Source organism: Panulirus ornatus, chromosome 15, assembly GCF_036320965.1.
Source record: "Panulirus ornatus isolate Po-2019 chromosome 15, ASM3632096v1, whole genome shotgun sequence".
Classification (NCBI taxonomy): Eukaryota; Metazoa; Arthropoda; class Malacostraca; order Decapoda; family Palinuridae; genus Panulirus; species Panulirus ornatus.
This window is the reverse complement of record NC_092238.1, coordinates 27909824-27933708: the sequence shown is the minus strand read 5'-3', so window position 1 is coordinate 27933708 and position 23885 is coordinate 27909824. Positions and strand designations below refer to the sequence as shown.

The window sequence follows — 23885 nt, the reverse complement described above, 5'->3', positions numbered from 1 at the left end:
TAACACCTTTTGACAGTCTCCCTAAAAGTGCCTCTCACCTCATTCCACAGGAGTGTTGGGAATCAAATAACTTCAAAATAACTTCACTCAAATGCTTACGAACAAACCATAACAAAAAAAAAGATATTTGCTTTGTTCTGCTACTAACAACAACAGTTCAAATGTGTCTTTGCATTCATATGCCCTGAACAACAACAGTGTCTTGTCTGCATTCATTTGTCCTCAACCACACGATCGAACTTTCCTTTGTTCTTCTACTCCACTCATCAACCCGTCCAGCTGACTCAGTCGTGTATAAAATGTACATCAATGTTCTATAAACAGTCACTAATAATGAAGAACTTATTTCTCTCACTGGGGCTGAGCGCCTTGCGATACCTTTGCCTATTGAATACTGTTGTAAGATATTCGTAAACTGAGTAGGATACTCGCCCTCTATAACATCGACAGTGTACTGTGGTATGGCACTACTTTGCCCACGTTTAGGTTTCACAGTCATCACTTAAGAAAAAGAAATTAATAGAGAGAATATGAATGAAACCCTTTGCGGCCGAGCTGCCAGACGTAAGGAGTGACATTTGTCGTCACTGGAGGAGTTAAGTTACAGGAGGACCTGATGAGTTAAGTTGCCAGTACTGAAGGTTTAGTTACTGGACCTGAGGGTCTAAGTTCTTAACAACAGGCTGGTTATGTTAATGAACTTGAGTGGTCAAGTTGGCGACACTGTGGAGCCAGGTTGCCGGACCTTAAGGGATAAGTTTCCAGCACTAAAAACGATTAAGTTGCAGGACCTGAGGAATTAAGTTGATGTCAGATCTGAAGGGATACGTTACCAGCACTTAAAGTGGCTAAAGTTGAAGGACCCTGAGGAGTCAAGTTGTTTATCTTGAGGAGTGAAAAAGATTCTGAACTCAAGTTGTTCTTAGACCTTTGGGTTGAAATCACCAACCCTGAGACAAAGAGACAGTTTCGCCTTCACATTTGATGGCTTTTCAAGTTGACCTGAGACTTAAGTTATTAGATTGAGGGGGAGGGGGAGGGGGGGGGGGGAAGCCAAGTTTACCGGCCCTCAGCGCTTGTTAAGATCTGATGCTCAGAGCACACATGAATTTACGAGTCATTTCAAGGATGCGTTCAAAGGAAGTTTGCTCATAATGAAAAAATAGAATACGAAGGAAAGCGCGAAAAGTCAACAGATCTTTTGGGTCCTCTCGAGGCATTTTGTGATAGCGATAAAAGAAACAACGAGTGGCGTGGTGGAAGATCAGATTAACGAGATCAACTCACCAAGAAATGCTCGTATCCACGGAGACGTACATCATATCAGTTCGCTGCCAAGTGGTTCAGTTTCGTCTGTGGTTTACCGTAAACTCTGGTAGAGTATCCACCATTCTGTCGGCAAGGATACTTGGTTTACACGCTCAGGGTAGTATATCCCAGTGAAAAATCACACACACACACACACACTGAGGAATGATAAAGTAACTAAACCTTAGTTCTAAAATCTTCGTCTGAAGACAGTAGACTATGGGTAACAATATTCGTGGTGATACAGGGTGAACCAAAAGTCACTGTGCACCTGTGGTACCAGCGATAAGTCTGAAGTGTCGTATTTCTTCGCAAACAGATCAAAAGTGTAGATGCGTGTCTCCAGGGACATGGGTCTGGCACTACTTCCAACATTTGTAGTAACTTAAGCAAGCATGGGTAACGTATCTCTATGAATATAAAGAGACTCTTTAGATACACTCATTGTCTATGGTCTATGGCAAGTGCACAGTGACTTCTGGCTCACCCTGTATAATGTTTACGTTTCAGGGGCGCATGCGTAGGCATTTGGTCTCTCTGGACCTCACAGAAATTGCGACGTGGACGCCCCATGCGTGAAAAGGAAGTACTGCTTTGGTCCCAGAGCTGTCACCTAACTATGGGGATGACCTGGATAAGGGATAGAAACAAGGTATAGAAACAGGGTTGGTACATATATATCTTTTTAATTCTGATTCTAGCGGTACTTGTACATTGAAATAGTGAACAGTATGTGATGTGGTGATTGTGTTGTAGATGGGTGGACAGTATGTGGTGTCTATGTTGTAAGCTAATGGACACCATGTGATATCTGTGTTGTAAACTGGCAGACAACATTTGATATCTATGTTGTAAGCTGATGGACAGTATGTGAAATTTGTCTTGTTAACTGATGGGCAGTTTATGGCGTCTGTACTGTGAATTGATGGACGGCATTTGTTGTTTGTTGTGAACTGAGGGAGAGTATGTGATGTCTGTGTTGTAAACCGTCTGTGAGGTCTTCTAGCTAGTAGATCAATGGATCTAAACTGCACAGCCTCAAAACCTTCCCTGGAAAAGTTGAGGAGGAAGGTATACGTCAACAAACGTTGCACAAACGTTTTCCAGACCACAGAAAATCATATCTTTGTATAGATTCTCTAACGTTACGTCACAGGGGTATAAACAAACTAACGTTGCCTTACGCTGCCAATATCTTGAAAAAAAGATGATTTATTCGCCAGATTTTTAAGTTAATGATTTTCATAAAAACATAGGCGGGAGGCCTTGTTAACCTTTTTTTCTTATAAATGCTAAGCCACAGTGACATCACATACAACAAACAGGTAGAAGCATCAGACCTATTGGCCTTGTTACAGATCAGCAGGTCTTCTGTTACCGGTGTTACGATATGCACACAATGTGAGGTCAGTGGAGGTCAACGCCAGCTGAACTCCGGAAGGGTGGATGATACAGCTGATGTATGCAACTGACCTCTTCTTAAACTCAGGATCTTCCTCATATCACATGATCTGGGGCCATTGGTCGCCTCATGTTATAGCCGACGGGAGAGAGAGAAAAAAACCCCAACCTTTTGACTGTTATCTTTACTGTGTGTTGTGATGCAAGTGTTCAGTATCTTAGTTACTATCTCTTAAGTGCCCCAAGGGGAAAAGAGGGCTGGGCTTTGTTGACTATCTCTATGACCAGGAAGCTTCAGAAAAATGTGAGCGTGTGTGTGTGATAGATAGATAGATAGATAGATAGATAGAGAGAGAGAGAGAGAGAGAGAGAGAGAGAGAGAGAGAGAGAGAGAGAGAGAGAGAGAGAGAGAGAGAGAGAATATCTCCATTCCATACAAGTCTGGACTGCGTCACGGTCTCTCGCGGCCTAAGACTCACTCCAGGTCGTACTGGGCGACTCTCTGCCTAACGGTCCAGCACGCTCTTGCGACGCCCCACGCCCGCTGGGGCCGCCGCTAGGGGGGGTAGGACGGTTGGGTGGGCGTTTACGGCGGGAGCAAGGCAGTCCGGCTCGTCGCCTGGGACCCCAGCAGCCAGCTGCCCGCGCCTCTGAATAGAGTTCTCGGCACAAAATCAACAACATCGTGTCTGTAGCCAAGTGGTAGTTTTCTTAAGGATGTGTAACCCTCAACCAACGCTCCTCCTCCCTTCGGCGCCTGCAACGCCTCCCTAGGGTGGCACATCTGAGGGTGGAGGGGGGGAGAGATGCGCCCAGGCACGTCACTCGCCCTTGTTACCGGCGACAACCTGGATTTACGAGCAAAGCGGCGAAAATAGAGACCAATTATGGCCATTATGAAGCTGACAGTACTGTGTGCATAGCTACCCGCCATCATCTGGTGCACTGTAATCTCCCTGTCGGCTGGAGGGAAACACTATCTGAGGGTGGGAGGAGCCACCGGGGCCCATACGCTGGATTGGCCCTCCCGATACCCGGACTCCGCCTCGGATCAGGGGCCGATTAACGATTGGTCGGCGTCACGTGGTGGTCGCCTTGGGGCGGGGCCCGGGCTGCGCAGTGACGTCATCAGTGATTGGTGGGTGGGCCCGGTAATTTGTAGTGTGATCGCGGGCGTTGAGGATGTGTTAGTGGCGATGATAACTACTCCCGTGGGACGATGGCACCGCGTGGTCGGCTCCGCCAGTGACAGAAGCCCCGGCACCCAGCGAACACTCTGCCTGCGTACGCCGCCCGACCGCAATCATGTATTCCGGCCGCAAGTGCTGCTAATTGCGAGGTGCGTCCCGACCCCGGTATAAATCGGAAGTGCGCGTTCCGACGGACGATCGGCCCTCTGCTGACGGGAGACTCGTCGTTGTCGTCCCACACCACCCCCTCCTCCTCCTCCTCCTCCCCTCGACGCCCCGTGGGTTCCATGGCTCCAGCAAGACGCTGCTGGTGAACGGGGGACTCTCGGCCGAAACCAGCAGTCGCTCTTAACGAGTCTTGGGGGGGGTTAATTATCGCAGAAAGTGTAATTAGAGGGTTTGTTACCCGAGGTCAACAGTGGAGGACGCCGACATGTGCGACGCCTCAGAGCACATGGACACGCGCTCCGAGCCCTCGCAGGGCACGGAGGCCGACGGAGAGGACGACATCTCCGTCGGCAGCCACTCGCCGCTGCCGCCGCCACGCGACGACACGGACGACTCCATGATCGACGTGGATGACAGCGCCAACAACGACCGCGGCGACAAGGTGGCAGCCAGCCCCAAGGTAGAGCCCCCAGACCCGGCCATGAGCCCTGGGCCGCCCCGTACGCCTCCTGTGGCCCACCAGGCCAACAACGCCGCCCTCCATCGCTCCCTCAAGTTCTCGATAGACAACATCCTCAAGCCGGACTTCGGGCGGCGGCTGGGCGACCCCGTCGAGACCACGGACCAGCCCGTCGACCTCTCGCGAGTCACTAACAAAGACCCGAAGAAGCCCTTCGGCGACCCCACCCGGGGCTTGGGCGAAGTGGGCCAGCCTCCCAACAGCTTCCTCCTGAAGGACCGGGAGGGCTCTGGGGGCACTCTCTGGCCGGCCTGGGTCTACTGCACGCGTTACTCAGACCGACCTTCTGCAGGTGAGTACTCTATACATCATGACTGAGTGACGCTAACCTATCATCGTAAAGGCACTGCGATGACGCATGAATTCAGTGACGTCTGGGACCGCCATGTGACACTGGTGACGAGTGACACGGCACGTGTGACACTGATGGATAGTGACACTGTCCATGTGACAACCATGCTGACACGTGACTTGTAACGTTACACAGGTAACCCTTGTAACAGAGACGCATTCAGTGGCATAGTACAATGTTGTATGACACTGCTGTGTAGTGACGTGCGACACTCACTCCCTCTCGTGTGACGTGCCGAGTGACGAATGGCATTTGGCAGCGACGTGCGTTGCCCGGATCAAGTAACGCTGGGCCGCGGAAGTAACGCGGTGATAACACCCTCCTCCTTGAGCGACCTGTCGCGCACCTCCGGAGCCGTTAGAACGGGACTCCGTCCGTCGTAATGTGTGGCAGTGTGTCGTAAAGAGGAAGCGTAGTGGCGTGAGAGAGGCAGGAGGGAGAGGAAGTCGTGTTCGTGTTTTAGACTTGACAAAAGATCTCAAGAACTGCACGTGAAGTATAGGAGTTATACACGAAGGTGGGGGGGGGGGAACCCACAGTGTATTTTCTTGTAAATGGACGACATTAAGGGCTCGGGATGGTGCTATATATATATATATATATATATATATATATATATATATATATATATATATATATATATATATATATTTAGTCAGTCCATGCTAGTTTGAAGTGAGTACATTCTTGCGTATAATTCGTGGTTCACAATATGTCATGTGGGTCTGTGCTTGATCACTCAAACAAATGCAGTTCTTCGTGGTCGATTATTCCCGACTGGAAAATGGCTTGTCTGATCGTGCTCGGCTGCAATATAAATATATATTTTTTCCCCACCATGATGATAGTATGGCTCATTGTACATAGCTAGAGTAAAGCTTGTATACATTTTTTTTTCGTAGGTACGAGATGGTTCATTAATATGTTTCCTGGTTGCAATATGGCTTCTGGTTACAAAATGGCTTATCATGCTAACCCTGTACCTTATCCTTCTTCGTCACAATATGGTTTGATCTCAATGTTACAATATGGCTTACTCTCCACGGTTACAATATGTCTTTATTCCTTCAGAGTTACAAGAAATAAATCTTAAGAGTTACGATGTAATACACTGGTCATGGCTTAGCCTTCATGGCTACAATATGGCTTATTGATCCAAGCTAGAACATAGCTGTCCGTCCCAAGCTATGGTAGGATACAACTATTTTCATGGGGTCTCTCATTCCTGTCAGAAACGAGTGTATACATAGACACATCAGTGTACTGATAAATATGGAATCATTCTGTCTTTTTAAGAATGAGGGATGATGAAAAATGTCTGGAAAGCGAGTGAAAAGCTATCAAACTCCTCTCATTACCTCATGTGAGGTCGAACTGGGTGCCTCACTGACCCGCGTGGGTCTAACTGGAAGCCTCATTACCTCATGTGAGGTCTACATGGACAATTCAGTTCGCCAGGTGAGGTCTGACTGAATGCCTCACAACCTCATATAAGGTCTAACTGAATGCCTCATAACCTCATATGAGGTCTAACTAGATTCTTGATTTCCCATGCGAGATGTAACTCAATGCCTCATTACCCTATCCCAGGTATGACTGGACGCCTCAAAGCCTCATGTGAAACCTACCTGTATACCTCATTACCCCTCTGTAAAGTCGAACTGAACGCCTCATTACTCTATGTGAGGTCTAATTGGGCGCATCATTACCCCAGGCAAAAATTTAAGTTACCGCCTCATTGCCTCATATGAACTCTAACTGATCGCCTCACTGCCTCATATGAACTCTAACTGATCGCCTCATTGCCTCATTTGAAGTCTAACTGATCGCCTCATTAACTCATGTGTGATCGAACTGATCGTCTCATTACCTCATATGAAGCTGAGCATAACTCTTAGTTATACAATCTAAAAGTTTATTCTGATGGTTGTGAAAATAACATGAGAATTCATTCTCCGATTTTGAAATAGTTATTGATTTTCTTTTTTCTGACACCACTTGAGCTGAGGGTACAGAGGGATTCCTTATATCCTATATATGCTGTTGATATATGAAGTATACGAGTAAGAAAACTTAGTCATAGACGGACTATAATTGATAGACGCAATTACGTGACTAATTATATGAGTTTTTTAATATTGGGTAATTACAATACCAATGATAGTCAACTAAATGCTCTAAATACGGGATCTGATAATGTAGAATACCAATAATAATAATGATAATAATAATGATAATGATAATAATGATAATGATAATAATAATGATGATAATAACGATGATAGTAATAATTACGACGAAAAATAAAGATAATGAGTCATGACAGGAATTATAATTATAATCAAAAAGAAACGCCATTAGTACTACTACTACTAATGATAATAATAATGATAATAATAATAATAATAGTAATAATAATGATAACAATAATGATAATAATGATAATGTTAACACAGAAAAAATTTTACAGAAAGGGTTACAGCACTAAATCATACGATTGTAAAACGATTCTTAAAAAAAAAATAAAAAAATATATATATTTATATATACTTGCTCTATAAATATATACTTAATTATATGCATTTCTCGGGATGAATGCATGAGGTGACTCCCAGATATCAGAGGTAAGAAAACAACTGTTATAATAATGATGGAACGCTTTCACGGCTCATGTCCCAGACGTCCTCATATTACCTTGATAGTCGTCTCCTTCATGAGGTGACATGAGGTGGTTGGTTGGGTGAGGGGGTGTGTTCCCCTTCCCCCCCCTCCTCATGATCTGTGAGTTGGGGTGAGGGGGGGTTAACTCACATCCCCGACATATTTGGTATAATTCTTTTATGTCATAATTTTTTTTTGATTTGATTTGGATATTATTTTTTTTTTTTCCTTCAGCTTCACTCGTAAAGATCAATTTGTACTAATGAATTCATGATAATATATCAATGTCATAATGATAATAATAATGATAATAATAATAATAATAATGATAATAATAATAATAATAATAATAATAATAATAATAATAATAATAATAAATAATAATAATAATAATGATAATAATAATGATAATAAGAAATGACAACAGTAGTAGTAGTAATAATAATAATGATAATGATAATAATAGTAATGACAATAATAATAACTATTATAATAATAATAATAATGTGTGATAATGGAGACAGCAACAACAAATATAAAAAAAGACCCATAAATTAAGAAAGTAAAAAGAAAAGATATACTTATATATCATTGTTACCATAACGAAAACATTAAATCGCCGTTAACAAAGCAATTAGCACCGGTAATTATGACAACTAAGTGATTTACAAAAAACTTAAAAAGATCAAACAGACAGAGAGAGAGAGAGACTCTCTCTCTCTCTCTCTCTCTCTCTCTCTCTGAATTCCGTGCGTCCGTTGCCAAGACCCATTTCCCCATGGTCCGTGGCAGGAACGAAACACCCCCCCCCTCCCCCCCACACCCAGGAGAACCACAGCGGCGCTGTTGGGGTGTGGGAAGGGGGGTGTGCGCGAGGCAGGGAGGGACCCCCCCCGAGAATTTACACCCCCGGTAATTTCAGCGCGACTTCCTGTCAACGGCGAATAATGGCGAGCATTCGGAGCATCGCATGTGATCAGGTTAAAATATATATCATAAGAAATAAGTTTCACTCTCGCAAATCTTGATTTAGGCTCTGGCCACGGAGTATGATCGTATTGCGTATTGCGTACTGTGATGTCACAAGTGACCAGCGTCATTCCAAACTGCTTATTAAACGTGTAATCGCCCATGTCTTATTTCACGGAGGAATCAGCACCAATAGGAACAGATGTGGAAATACTTTACATACAACATGGCCAACTCAGAGAAAACGGGGGAAAAAATAATTTGAAATTAATATTCAGCGTCAAAATTTTTCACCGAGTCTTGTAGAATCATCCAAATATTTCAGGTTACGAACGATATTCCTCCCCAAATATAGTATTCGTTAATAGGGGAAGCAATATTCTCAATTGGGCTTTCTGATAGAATGGTTTGAAAAAAAAAAACTTCGATTATCGCAAACAGAATAATATTTCTGGAGTGAAACATGAGGGTTGTCCATAGCGTCAGAGAATCGAACGGAAAAAAAAAATATATATATATCAAAATATCTTTAAAAAAAAAAACGTCAAGTTAAAAGAAAGGGAGAAAAAAGACTATCGCAAAGGGAGGAAGAATAATTCGAGAAGAAGGGCCGTATGTTAACTAGGACGAACAAAGGAAGATAGGGAGATAGCGAGGTTGGGGTTGGATCGCTGGGAGAGGGAGTGAGAGAAGTGACTGTCGGTCAACCGATGGGGTTTTGGCCACCTCTACCACCTGGCTGTTGACAGCGGTCGAGCGCACCTACCACCTGGCCGTCGACAGCGGTCGAGCGCACCTACCACCTGGCCGTCGACAGCGGCCAAGCGCACCTACCACCTGGCCGTCGACAGCGGTCGAGCGCACCTACCACCTGGCCGTCGACAGCGGTCGAGCGCACCTACCACCTGGCCGTCGACAGCGGTCAAGCGCACCTACCACCTGGCCGTCGATAGCGGTCAAGCGCACCTACCACCTGGCCGTCGACAGCGGCCAAGCCCATCACGGAACGCTGCGGTCAAGGCGGAGTTCGCGTTGACAACGTGGCGCCCCCTGAACCCCTCCTTGGTGGTTGTGGGAGAATGTAGAGGGAGAGGCGGTGGCTGTGGGAGAGTGTAGAGGGAGAGGCGGTGGCTGTGGGAGAGTGTAGAGGGAGAGGCGGTGGCTGTGGGAGAGTGTAGAGGGAGAGGCGGTGGCGGGAGAGTGTAGAGGGAGAGGCGGTGGCGGGAGAGTGTAGAGGGAGAGGCGGTGGCGGGAGGGATAGGGACATAGATGGACAAAGAAGATGTAAGGTTCGATCTCTCGCATTTCGTTGGAGCGTCTGCGGCTTCGAGACTGCGCACCAGTCAGAGGCAGGGGAATGAGGAATTCCTCCAGGAGAGAGAAGATGCCTCACGAAACTTTACTCCTTTCTGACCAGTCAGAGGCTGAGTCCGGAAGCACCCCCCCCCTCTCTCTCTCTCTCACTAATGATATATATATATATATATATATATATATATATATATATATATATATAGAGAGAGAGAGAGAGAGAGAGAGAGAGAGAGAGAGAGAGAGAGTGAGAGAGGTGCTAAAGCCAGGGCCTACCGACCTCCTCCCCCCATCCCCCCATCCCCCTTCGCATGAAAATAACAATATTCAATAAATTACTGTCCACCCCTCTATCAGCGGCCCGAAATATCACCGCGGTTCATTTCATTCCAACTAGACGTTAAATTTGATAACAGTTTATTTTCGAGAGTCGAGCCAAGATTTTCCTTGCCAGATATATTTTGCTTTGTGGTTTGCAGGTCATGTTTTTTCTTTTTCTCTATCTATTTTTTTTGGGGCCGTCTGTTCTGTGTTTGTCGGAGCGCCGAACAAGTGCGTATGATTCGGATACGGTAACGAATTCTAACATGTCTATTTGGGGATTTACATCCCGAACGGAACGGATTGGGGAAAACCAAAATATATTTGCCCGCGTTCTACGAGCCATCGAGTCCCAGGGACCCGGGACGATTGATGGCAAATCCGGCGTTAAATCCGGATTAGGCCAAACGAGGATTACATCAAAGCAACCCAACTCAAAAACTAATGGATTTATGTGACACTTTATGTTTTACAGTCGTCTGTAATCCTCCCCCCGCAGTTCATAGATAACAGATTCCCGGCCAGCCGGATTTATAACATGACTAGGAATGAAAACTTGGAAAAAAAAAAATGTGGCGGGTAACGCCAGGATCGTTTTACTGCCAAGGAAACATTTGCCCAAACGAGCGCACAATCGCGTCCTTTGTCGTGCTGAATACACGGATTTATACTGGACGTTGTGTGGATATATAAATATAGATATGTAAATATTACGCATATAGTTATCCGTATATATATATATATATATATATATATATATATATATATATATATATATATATATATATATATATATATATATATATATATGATACAAAATGAAAAATCAAGATTATGTCAACAGAGGTTATTATCAAAGGCAATATTTTCCATTATTCCTGTTGAGTTTACAAATACTGTGACGCTGTTCATATGCTACGCCAAGGCAAAAAAATATAGCGTCAATGAAATATACTGTTGGACTTGTGAGACAGCCTAGCTCAAACGTACTCAATACACACGAGAGTTGTACTGTATATATATATATATATATATATATATATATATATATATATATATATATATATATATATATATATATATATATATATATCCCTGCTACTGGAAGTAGCGCAGTTTTGGAGCAGCTGGATTCCCTGGGAAAGGGGACTCTGGGGCAATTATAAATGACAACATACTTATAAATAACAATATGTGTTGCGCTACACTCAGTAGCAACAACAAGGTGGCCTCCTTTGAAGCGAAAAGTTCTTTAACGAGACGGTTTCGTAAACTGAAGATACAGACATTATAAGGTAACTGGTCACTGGTGGTGTAATTCAAGCAGGCGGAGTCCGGTAACACACACACGCGCATATATATATATATATATATATATATATATATATATATATATATATATATATATATATATATATACATACATATATAAAAAAGCAATATTATTGTCATTATTATCAGTATAAACATTGTTATTATTATCATCATCACTGTCATTATAATAAAAATAATAATGATAATGATGATAATAACAACAATAATAATAATAATGATAATAATGATAATAATAATAATAATATAATTGTTATCATCATCATCAACATCATTGCTATCACGAAGACATACAAAGGAACTCAAACAACGACAACAAACAACAGAGTCCTTTGGATCCTGTTTAGAGACAGTGGGAGGGATCGGAAAATCAGAGATAAGTGTAGCGAGATCTCAGAACCATAAGCGTAATAGCATAAGGAATTCCAATTAACTTTCCAGGTAATTAAGGAGGTGGGAATAATGTCAGTCATGGAGCCGAAGGGAAATGCGTACGTCTCTGGTCTATTCTTATATCAACATCTTAATGGTTGGTTCTTGTGTTTCCATGACTGATACTGGGAGATCATTCCAGGTGTAAACAATCCGGTGGGAAGAAATGAATTTTGTCTTACAAGAAGCAATGCGCCTGGCCAATACTTTATATCAGTTATCGTTATGTTAATGATAGCAATGATGATAATAATAATAATAATAACAATGATAATAATAATGATGATAACAATGATAATGATGATAACAACAATGATAATAATAACAATATTGATAATGATAATAATAACAATATTGATAATGATAATAATGATAATAATAATAATAATGATAATAATAATAATAATAATGATAATAATAATAATAATAATAATAATAATAATAATAACAATAATAATAATAATAATAATATAATGATAATAGTAATCATAATGATAAAAATAATGGTAATAATAACAACAATAATAATCATAATTAACATCATCATAATCACTATCATTATCACCATTATTATCATTATCAGTAGGACCCATATTTGGGTCTGCACTCCGTAAAGGAGTAGGATAATGCCCACTCCTTTTGAGTGAGAAGTTCCTCGAACAGACTGTACTCCTTTCCCTCCACTCACAAAGATACAGCCTCACCGCGGGTGACGTCACACACGCGCTGTAATCAAATGATGGGGAAGATTTGTTCTCTTTAAGTTTTAAGATACTTATTGTCTAGATATACAGAGACAAAGCATTTCAGTAAGAGTATGGGGGAAGGGCACATATCTAGGGGCAGGTGGCGGCCAGTACAGTGGTTACACAGAGCGTACAGTGGGTACACAGAGCGTACAGTGGGTACACAGAGCGTACAGTGGGTACACAGAGCGTACAGTGGTTACACAGAGCGTACAGTGGGTACACAGAGCGTACAGTGGGTACAGAGGAAGAGGGAAATCTAGGAGGCATTATGTACGTGCTGGTGGAGGCCGGTAACACCTATATCATTATAACACATGTGAAATATTCATTTTTCTTTTATGCTTGCCACTTCCCGCATGGGCGACGTAGCTCCCAAACAGATGACTGAGCCACAGAGGGAGAAATCCTCACTTGGCTTCTTGCTTTGTTCCTTCTCTTGGAAAGTCATACAGGGAATATGTGGGGCAGTATTCTTTTTCCTCCACCCCAAGAGAATTATATATATATATATATATATATATATATATATATATATATATATATATATATATATATAAATTTCTCTGTCAAGTGTGGAACATACTATCTATAGATAATAATATATTCATGGCTGACGTTCATCGCGGAGCAACAAGTGACTTTGATCGCTGGTGAGATGAGGCGCCAGGAGGGAGAGAGAGAGAGGGAGAGAGGCGCTCTGACTTTACAGTGTACGACGATGACCCTTCTTCCCCCACGAAGCGGCCCCATGGTCCGTCCATTCCCGTGGTCTTCTCTCTCACACACTCCCTCCCCTCCTTACCCCTGATCTCGGAAGGGCTTCTCCCTCTCTCTCTCCCCATCAACCCTCATTGAAGAGATGGATTACATTCCTGATAATTACCGCAAAAATCCTCTTCGCTCGTTTGGCATAGCGAGTTTCGCCACGGCCATTGTCTGAAGGCGGTAATAACCCGTTCGGAGCCGCTGACAGACGCCCGGAAGGCTCTCGTCGGAATCGGGTAATACGTATCATTACATGACAGTCCAATGATGGACGTCTGTGATGAGGACACTAGAGTGTCAGGGAGAGCGGAGATAACCATCAGTCCCTGGAGTATAATGGTTATGCTCGCTTCATATAACGCTTGCATTAAGGAAAGGGTTTTTTACGGCGCTCTCCAGGTGATACGATGGTTATAACAAAATCTCTTCTTTTGCGAGTAGGTGGGTGAGTGGGTCTCTGTTTTTCTTTTTTTTGAACTACAAATTCATCTTCGAGTCGTCGAGATTTTGATTCGTCAATCAATCAGTGACGTTCTACTGTCGCATAAAATGTGTTAGATGGTGGCGAGACTTGAGGTAACGTCATGGCTTGCTTGTGAGTTGCGGTCGAGTTCAGCCGATGCTCACCTCAAATGTAACTTCTCCAAAAACGCGACGAAACGGAGCCGAACTCAGGAGACAGGTTAAGCAGTCTGTCTGACGAAGGTGGTGGTGGTGGTGATGATGTGTTGGGTGTGAAGAATATTTACAACTTTTACGTAAATGATGAGTAAATCTCTCTCTCTCTCTCGTGATTTGCATTGGAGCGAAAGACAAACAAATCTGTTTGGAGGTAAAAATAAGATTAGACTTTAAGATTTCCGTTTTTTTTCTCTCTCTTCTTCGTCTTTTTTACGATAGCCTGAGCTTTTAAACAGGGGTTCGCGTTGAGAGAACGCGTTTAACCAAATGAGTGAAGAGATGTGAAAAAAAAAAATAATAGAATAGACTCCCAGTGTAAGACACAGTTTGAAAATATAGACCAAGCGGTGTATTTTACGTCAGCACAAATACAAATTGGTGGCTTATTTTTTTTTTTTTGTTGCTGTTGTCGACAACTTGGGGTTTGTCTCCGCACAAGTGAAGGCTGCAAGTGCATGATTTGTTGAACCAACGCGTCGCGTGGGCCGAAGCTGAAGGCTTCCAGTTCAGCCAATGATTGCAAACGAAATAAAAAGGAAAAAGAAAAAAAAAGGGAAAATCTTCTTTGTTGCCTAACGGTGAGACCCCAAGACTCTTATCTTATCTTGGACTTTCTCCTTGTGCTCTCCCAAGATTCCCTCATCTCTTTCTCTCCCCAACAGATACACTCTTACCTCCCTCTCTCCCTTAGGAAATATTTTACACCCCTTGCTATATAGCCCTCTGCTGGCATTCTCCCATTTACCAATCGTCCCCCCACTCCCAACCACGAGGTTTCTCCCACTCTAAATTTGCGCTCTCCCAGCACCATGCCTCTCCCAGCTTCCTCTGCTCTCCCTCCTCTCCCAGCTTCCTCTGCCACCCTCCTCTCCCACCTTCCCCTGACACTCAAAAAGGCCGCTATTAACCTCCTCCTCTTTCCTAAGTTTGGTCTCGATCACCGGCGTTATGTGACCAACGAAGCGCTCAACGAGTTCCTCCGTTCAACGAATTTCTCCGCTCAACGAGTTGATCATGATTCAAAGACGACGATTAATGCAAGACACTGAGATAGTTAAAAAAAAAAAAAAGAATTTGTTTTACATCTCAATTAACAAGAACCCTACACTTCAAAACTTGAAGGGAACCATCTCATGATTGGCCAATCATGGGAAATTCTGGTCTTCAGGTCTTTTAAAGGTTTCGTAACATCAGATAAATGATGCTTCTTAGACGAATCTTTATCTCATAATGTCTGACGTATGAAGATTTTAATGATGTTGATGATAAACCTGTCATGTGTTGCCTGTCCATCAACAGTTCCTAATCCTGTTCAATCGCTGTTCATTAGTTGCCTGAACATCGTCCACCGGTTGCCTACATTGTTCACCAATAATTTCAATGCTGTTCACTGTTGTTCAACGTCGTTTGGAACTTATTTTTTTTCACGCGCTGTTCGTCCACTGTGGATAATACTCAATTATTGTTCACTCTTACCGTTATTCTCCAACAGACCATACTGTTAGCCCAGACGGACCGTACTGTTAGCCCACTGTTGGGAGTTTGGTTCGAAGTGGTAACATGACTCAAATTAATAATGATCATTTTTTTTAATCAACTTTCCCCCACCATTTTCTTTATCAACTTCCCCCACCATTTTCTTTATCAACTTCCCCCACTCCCCCACCATTTTATACATCCATGTCCATTATTATTGGAGGGAAATAAAGATAACTCTCTTATTCAACATTTGCTCGATTCTCTTCAGTGGTTAATACAGGTTGTTTGTACACAACCTAACAATAATCTGTCCATGGCCAAATTACAAACACACACACACACACACACACACACACACACACACACACAAAATTGACACTACAATTATGTTTCTTGTCTCTCTCATATATATATATATATATATATATATATATATATATATATATATATATATATATATATATATATATATATATATATATAAAGAGAGACTCATATATCTAACACATCAGCATATATTCATATAGTCTATATCTATTTGTATTCTAGATATTCAAGTCTATCAATGATTCCCGTATCTTGAAAATATAGTTGTACGTCATTCATTTCTAAGTATACCACAGTCTACTTGCAATTCTAAAAGTCACTCATTCACATTCAACGCATTCCCTGATATACTAATACCCTCTGGTATATTGTTCAACCTGTTATGCATACAAGTCTTTCATTCATTTATGCACTAGATATTCGGCTCCGTTAGTCGGCCAGCACGTAAATATTCACTTGGCCCTGTAAACATCCCGAACATTCAAGTCTCATGTTTATACAAATATCACAAAAGGTCGTTTTGCACCCTGAATATTCGCATCCACTTCAGTGAATATTACGAACGTCAGCGGTGGACGGACGATCCTGAATATTTTGGAACGCTAGCGAGATAGATAGCTAGCAATATCAAAGCCGTGAGCTCGCCAAGTCTCATGGAACAGCGTAGGAATACTCCTCAAGAGTACGTTACCCCTTCCACTATTGGCAGGTCGCAGAGCACGTCTTCGCCAACGCACGATTCTCTTTTTTTTCTAATGATCCCACAGTCCTGATAGCGAAGCTCTCCGCAGCAAGGGAGTTGTGATGTATGAAGCATCGAACCCTACTCCGAGTGCTCATACCTCAAGCGCTGGTGGTAACGGAGTGTGTGTTAGTGGACGCAAGAGAATAACGACATGAAGATCAAGGCCTCCAGTTATAGTAGCGTCGGATAGGGCTTCCAAAGCCGGATTCACGCCACGAAATCTATTCTCTTTTCTTTTTTCGAGAGTCGAGGTGGAGAAAAATATATAATCTACAACCGAGTAACACCTATTCACGTGAACCCTTGCGTTCTTGAGCAAAATACCTTCATCTACCTTTCATAATGGCTGACAAGGCGGCAGGGAAAACATACCACACTCGTGGCGAAAGAGGATTTAGGAATAAAAAGGATTTACGAACAATCACGGGGCTGATCAGAACCTTTATATTCACACAGACAGGTACAAGACCAAGGAGAAATAAAGCTACTGCATACCAGCTGATGTGCTTGTATTCATGCAAGCTCGGAGACTCTGTAAGGGAAGGAATAAATCGCAACCTGGACAGATAATTCGATGCTCCAGATTAAGCACGAGACTGTGTTGATTGGCTGGGGATTATCTTGGGAGAGAGGCGGAATAGCCAACATCCCTCAAGAGTCATGGAAGGGGCGGGAAAGTATTTAATCCTATTCTGGCCTGAGGCAGCCTTCATTACTCCCGCTAGGAGGCATCGTGCTCCAGGGTAGGGTTAGAATCCTCCGAGGGAAGGAGAGCAAAGCACTTGGGATCGAAGGTCTCCAGAGAGGGACACTAAGATGAGCCTTTGACTCCGTCGGGGAGATTTACGCCTTCGGAGGATTTCCGTCAATCTAATGCGATTAAAGAAAACGAAAGTGTTTTGGCGCCAAAGAAACACCGATTCAATTCTTTGTCAATGAAAGACGTTCTCCCGGATGAAGGAAGTACTAGTGCGTTGTGGCCGAGAAAGAAGAAAGCACTATGTATTTATATATGTGACTCACGAACGCAATGCAAAAATATATGGGTGAATGAAAGTAGTACACCAGGCATCTTCATGTGAACGAAGGGCACATACCATCGTCTACGTGTGTGTGATGGGAGGACCGAGTGATTCAGATGTGAAGGAAGCATCTGCATGTGAATGAAGGGCATGTAACCCCCGTCTAGGTGTGAATGATGGAAGGCGATTGGAGATCCCGACGTGAAGGAATGAAATCGCCATCGTCTGCACGTCAACAGAAGACGTGTCACAACGTCTGGCAGTGAATGAAGAACAAGTCCAGCGACTAGAAGTGAAAGAAGAACGTATACATCGTCTAGATTTGAAACAGAAAATGTACACACGGCCTCTAGATATGGGCAAAGAACGTACCAATCACCTAGACCTGACAAGAGAACGTACACACAGCCTCTAGATATGGGCAAAGAACGTCCCAATCATCTAGACGTGACAAGAGAACGTACACACGGCCTCTAGATATGGGCAAAGAACGTACCAATCATCTAGACGTGACAAGAGAACGTGTAAGCGTCTAGACTTCATAAAAAAAGACCGTACACACAATCTCCAGATGTGGTCAAGGGACGCAGCACACAGCACCTTGCAGTGATAGAAGAACGCACACAGCGTCGCTGGCATAAGAACTGTGGGGAAATATTTCAGCGTCTTGGAAGAGGAAGAAAAACAAAACGGTGTGTCTAGATGTTTAATACAGGACGGGCCCAGCATCCACCTCCGAACAAAGGACGCGTTCTGACGCCTTAGATGGGGACGAATAGCAAGCTGCACGTCCAACAGGAAACTCTATCACTCATCTCTCTCTCTCTCTCTCTCTCTCTCTCTCTCTCTCTCTCTCTCTCTCTCTCTCTCAGAACTTAAATATAAATGACAGAAAGGTATCCCCCCAACCAAACTCATTTCTTTTCTGTATCACACTCAATTTATCTATCAAACCCTAAAAGCTGGGGGGGATATATATATATATATATATATATATATATATATATATATATATATATATATATATATATATATATATATATATATATATATGAACAGCTGGGTCTTGACTGTGAACGAGCTTGCTCCCCTGCCGCCCAGTCCAGCTCCGGGACTAGACCATCGTCCGGGCGTGATTCATGGTCAGCGACGCTAAATTGCTGAAGTTTACGTGCATATTTCTGATGGAAACAAGTTGGGGGTTGTGACCTGTCCAACTCGTGGCATTAGCTGATAATGGGAGATCGTCTATCTCTTCCTTCATTAGTCTATCTCAACCTCGTTTCCCGTTGCTTACGATAGTATAGGCATAACCTCATTCTCTGCCGTGGTTAGGTGGTCACCTAATTACCTCGTTTAATAACACTACCACAAGAAAATGATATGATGCGAGTGGAATGCTGGAACCAATTTACTGATGACTTCCCAAGGAATTATTGGTAACAGGCAACCTCGATTAGCGATTTAAAAGAGCTGATTAATTCCATCTCTTACATTCTTCTGGGACCGGGTTCGAACCCTGGACCTGGCAACGCTTTTACGTTTACACACACACACACACACACACACACACACACACACACACACACACACAATGGCCAGCCCAGACCTATTCTCTTCGAATTCTTCAAAAAATCACCAAATCCTGCCCTAAGAGGAAGCAAAATTTTCATGTTCCCTTATTCTAAAATGCCTGAATTAATTACGCAAAAGACCGGATTAAAACAAGAGAGTGGATATGGTATTATAATTGCCGAGTCTGGGGTCCGCCATGTTACCTACTCTGATGAATGCAAATTCTAATCTGGCGATCTTAATTTGGGCGTCTGTGGTTGGTGTGGCGCTGGGGCGGTGCGCTCATGATGCGCTGAGCGGGCGGAGGTGTGGTGCTCATTCCTCCCAACAAAACCCCGAAGTGTTCATGCTTGCCTCAACCACACCAGCCTCACTGGCCATGCCGTCCACAACACACCCCCCTCGTTGCTCATCTTGCTCAGAGCATCTGAACAGTCCTCGCTGCTCACGTCACATACAATACCCTCATTACTCATACTACCCACTTGTTCCCATAGGGTCCTCGCCATCCACACAAAGCCAGACCATCCCACAGTCTAAATGCGTCCGGTAAACAAGCGGAACAGATGATAAAGAAGAGCTAAGCTTGGCCCCTCGACCACCATATATACACACACACACACACACACACATATATATATATATATATATATATATATATATATATATATATATATGCACACACACACACTCGGCCCATGCGAGTGTCTCCTCGTTGATCAGCAGACATTGTGTGACCAGGGTTGACCTCACTGTCAGCCGGATTGTCTGCCAATTAGACGAGGTACCCCATCGCTCGCCCGGTGCCTGCCCCCCCTCCCCCTTCGGACGTCCCCCCTCCCCACCCCCAACCCCCCCTTTCGCAACAATCTCAACTCCCACCTCCCTTATCGCGGGCCATCGCCACAAACATTTCGTCCCTTGTCTATCTCGGCCATCGGTACATGCATTTCAACCCCCACTCCCCCACCTCAACCTTCTCCAGTTCCCCTCCCACCTCCACCGATTCTTATACCCCCGGCTCCTCCGACCTATCGAAGCGATCGCTTAATACGCTCAAACTTCTTATCTGCTCGGGACTCGAAGTCGACCAGGTCGAAGCTTCCCCCCACCCCACCACCCTCCCTCTGCACGGCAATTAATCTATCTGGGGTTATTTGCCCGACTGTATCAAGTGGGGATCTAATAGAACGTGAAATCTCTGTGGCAGGGATGCTGTGAGGAAGGACACGATGCTTAGGGTTGGGAGGCCAAGTCCCACGTTGGGATCACGGCGGTCTCCCAAGCAGCGGGACGAGGGTGGGGAGTGTGACTCCTCCTCCGTATATGTTCGAAGCGGATGCGAATCACTTCGACTCCGCACAGCGGATCGGGGAACGCAAGAAGAAAAATGGAAGGAAGACGTGCATCAGAGTGATCAGAATTCATGTCAATATTCTCGCGAAACACAAAATTAAGTGAAACGTAAAGAATCCGTCGAACATTTTCTCTTTTTTCTTTTGTTTTTGTTTAAAGATCATGGAATGGTTGATCTCTGGAGTGTGCGCGCGGCGTGGACCACCTGAACCCTAAGCTTCATGGCATCTTAGAGTGATTCATCTCCGTCCGTGCTCTCATGCAAGACACGAGCCAAGTGAGGATAGGTTGGAGAGACGTAACGACACACCACCGGACGGATGGGACGGCCTGGGCGATGCAATGGGTCAATGTGGTGAACATGGGAAGAAGAAAAAATTGTTGAAGAAAGTCAATGACAAGGAAAGAGACTTGGAGTGATGGGGTCCCTCCCACGAGTGTAGAGCTCCCTACACACACAGAAACACACACACACACACACACACACACACCAGGTCAGTCTTCCATCTCGAGAAGTGGACACAAGAAAGCCAGCAAGGATGAGGTCCGTGGCGTCCCTGCAGATTAATAAACTCAGATGCAGCTGAAGGCTTGGGAAGGAGCGGGGGGGGGGGGGGGGGGGGGGGGCAGAGAGGCGGAGGGAGAGATGTAATTGTGAGGTGGGGGGTGGAGGGGGGAAGGGGGGAAGGAGGAGATGATGACCGGGGGGGCAGCAGGAGATGGGGTAGGACGGGGCGAGAGGAGTAGAAAGGGAGATGGAAAAGGGAGTAGAAAAACGGGAGAGGAGGAAATAGGTGTGTGTGTGTGTGTGTGTGTGTGTGTGTGTGTGTGTGTGTGTGTGTGTGTGTGTGTGTGAGTGATGGGGGAAGGGAGACGGAGTAATGGGAGAGGTAGCAGGAGAGGGATGGAAGAGGGAAATCCTCTCCACTAGGAGAGGCAGGAGGAGGGTGGAGAGCCTCTCCACCTATGTATACACAGATATACATCATACATAAGAGGGATCGCTCTCTGAAAAGGTCTTTCGCTATAACCAATAAACAAGATGTTCCCTTTATTACATATAGGTGAACCACGTGTGTGTGTGTGTGTATATATATATATATATATATATATATATATATATATATATATATATATATATATATATATATATATATTCTTACGAGTCCACGGGGAAAATGAAACACGATAAGTTCCCAAGTGCACTTTCGTGTAATAATCACACCAACAGGGGAGACACAAGAGAGAAATATAACAGTCAGTTGATGTCCATCGAAGAGACGTAGCTAGGACGCCATTTGGTAAACATGCGATTGTCCAAGACAGACAACGAGCGTATCATAAACTTATTATCATGTGGACAAATTCAGGTCTACTGCTTTCATTTATCATCCTCACTTCTCATAACTCTTCTCGTTTCCTTCCCTCCTCTCCTCCTCCTCCTCATCCTCATCATCATCATCTTCCTCCTCCTCACATTTCCTCACCTGCGTCGCCTCATTAACCTCACTCGCCCAGGTATCAGCGACTCGAGCGATTTATTCGCCCCGGGACGACGTATCCCCTGTCCCAACGCGCCGTAAAAACGCAACTATAAAATCGGGTTGGCTCCTTCGAATGGCCAGGTTGGCGGTCGTTAGCGACGATGCTCCGGCTAATTACTGCGGCCCGATAACATTATGACTCTGCCAGAGCAATTCATTAGAATACCGGAGCGTCCTCTGACCCCCCCCCCCCATCCCTCCCCCCCCTTTTCCCGCCCGGCCTCCTCCTCCTACTCCTCCTCCCGATATCGCGACGTCTTACAGACGTATCGGAATTCATAATGGACCTTCTCATGATATCAGGGCGTACTGTGCATACGTGTATATCGGGACTTGGGAGCGTAGATCGTCTCCCGATATCGCGGCAGACAGCCAAAATATCGGGGTTGGGGACGTAGACACACCTCTTCCCGATATGATGGCGAACTGTTGATTTATCGGGACTAATGCTTTAGTTCAAGTGTCCCGATAAGATCAGCATTTTCCGATAAATCCGTCATCCGATGACATTTGGAACGTCCACAAGAAATTTACCTGAAGATCGGTGTGACTAACCCTCCGATATCACAACGAACTACCGATATCTTAAACTCAGGGTCCTGATAACTTACATGAAATGATGTATCGGATAATCTAATCCCGATAACACCATAACATCGGCATACTCTGTGTAGCAACTATTCCGATAACTTACATTGTTAAAATAAAACAACTAAACCACTTTGCCGATAACACACAGTGAATGCTGCTATATCGGAACGAGTGTCTCCAAGTCTATTGAGACGATTATCGGCAGTATACCGGCATTTAGCGCTTCGATATCGGCACCAGGAGTGTTAAGGGTGGTGGAGTGATGACCTCTGGAACCATTTTAGACCTTCGGGGTCTTATATAAAACTTACAATGCTACAGGGTCGGACTTACGTACATATATATACAATACATACATCCTTCCGGATGTCTGCCATCTTCCCATTTTCTTTTAACCCCCTGCCCTCTTTAACTGCTTTCCGTACTTCATTTTCTTCTTCTTCTTCTTTCAATGGTCCCATTTCTCAACAGATCATCCGCTATTACTTGTGTCCTTATTTTTTTCTTCCCCTTTCGTCCTTCTGTTCTGTTTTCGTCCAGGGTTGTAATGGCCAACGGGGAAGTCAGTGTAAGGTGGGTGGGTGGGAGCTGTGGCTTTCGATATACGGTAGCTAATATAACGTAATACCTATCAGCGTACTACATCGGCTACCCCGATAACGTTAACTAGTGCCGATGGATGCGATGACCGCTGGTATATCGGAACTGGCGACCACCGACTCCAGAACCCGATGATCGACAATGACCGATCGTGTGTATTAAAGAGTATGGGGGAAAGTTGCATTGCTAAGTCATTATCATCTTTTGTGGCTGAAGAAGACAGATTTGTCATAGACGGTCGCGTATTATCCTGTGTGTGTGTGTGTGTGTGTGTGTGTGGGTGGGTGTGGGTGGGTGGGTGGGTGGGTGGGTGTGTGTGTGTGGGTGGGTGTGTGTGTGTGGGTGTTAGTGTGTGTGTGTTTAATCATTGTGTGCGTTACGAAAACAGAGTTTTACACTTGTGTTGCCACATCTATAAACCTTGTGTATGTACCATGGTCTTACTCTTAGGTGATTACACACACACACACACACACACACACACAC

The 23885-nt window shown here is 44.2% G+C and overlaps 1 protein-coding gene and 1 long non-coding RNA gene across 5 annotated transcripts in view; one reads left to right on the top strand and one right to left on the bottom strand.

Annotated features, from left to right (window-relative positions):
- LOC139753799 (uncharacterized) overlaps positions 1-23885 on the bottom strand; it is a 193698-nt gene that overhangs the window by 9100 nt on the left and 160713 nt on the right. The gene's annotated exons all lie outside the window — the stretch shown is intronic.
- LOC139753798 (homeobox protein engrailed-1a-like) overlaps positions 3718-23885 on the top strand; it is a 177345-nt gene continuing 157177 nt past the window's right edge. Inside the window, exon 1 of one of the 3 annotated variants that reach the window (XM_071670673.1) lies at positions 3718-4879. In XM_071670673.1, the coding sequence (XP_071526774.1) occupies positions 4333-4879 (547 nt within the window). In that variant the 5' untranslated portion in view covers positions 3718-4332. The remainder of the gene's footprint in view (positions 4880-23885) is intronic. The other 2 variants (XM_071670671.1, XM_071670672.1) reach the window with 2 other exon arrangements.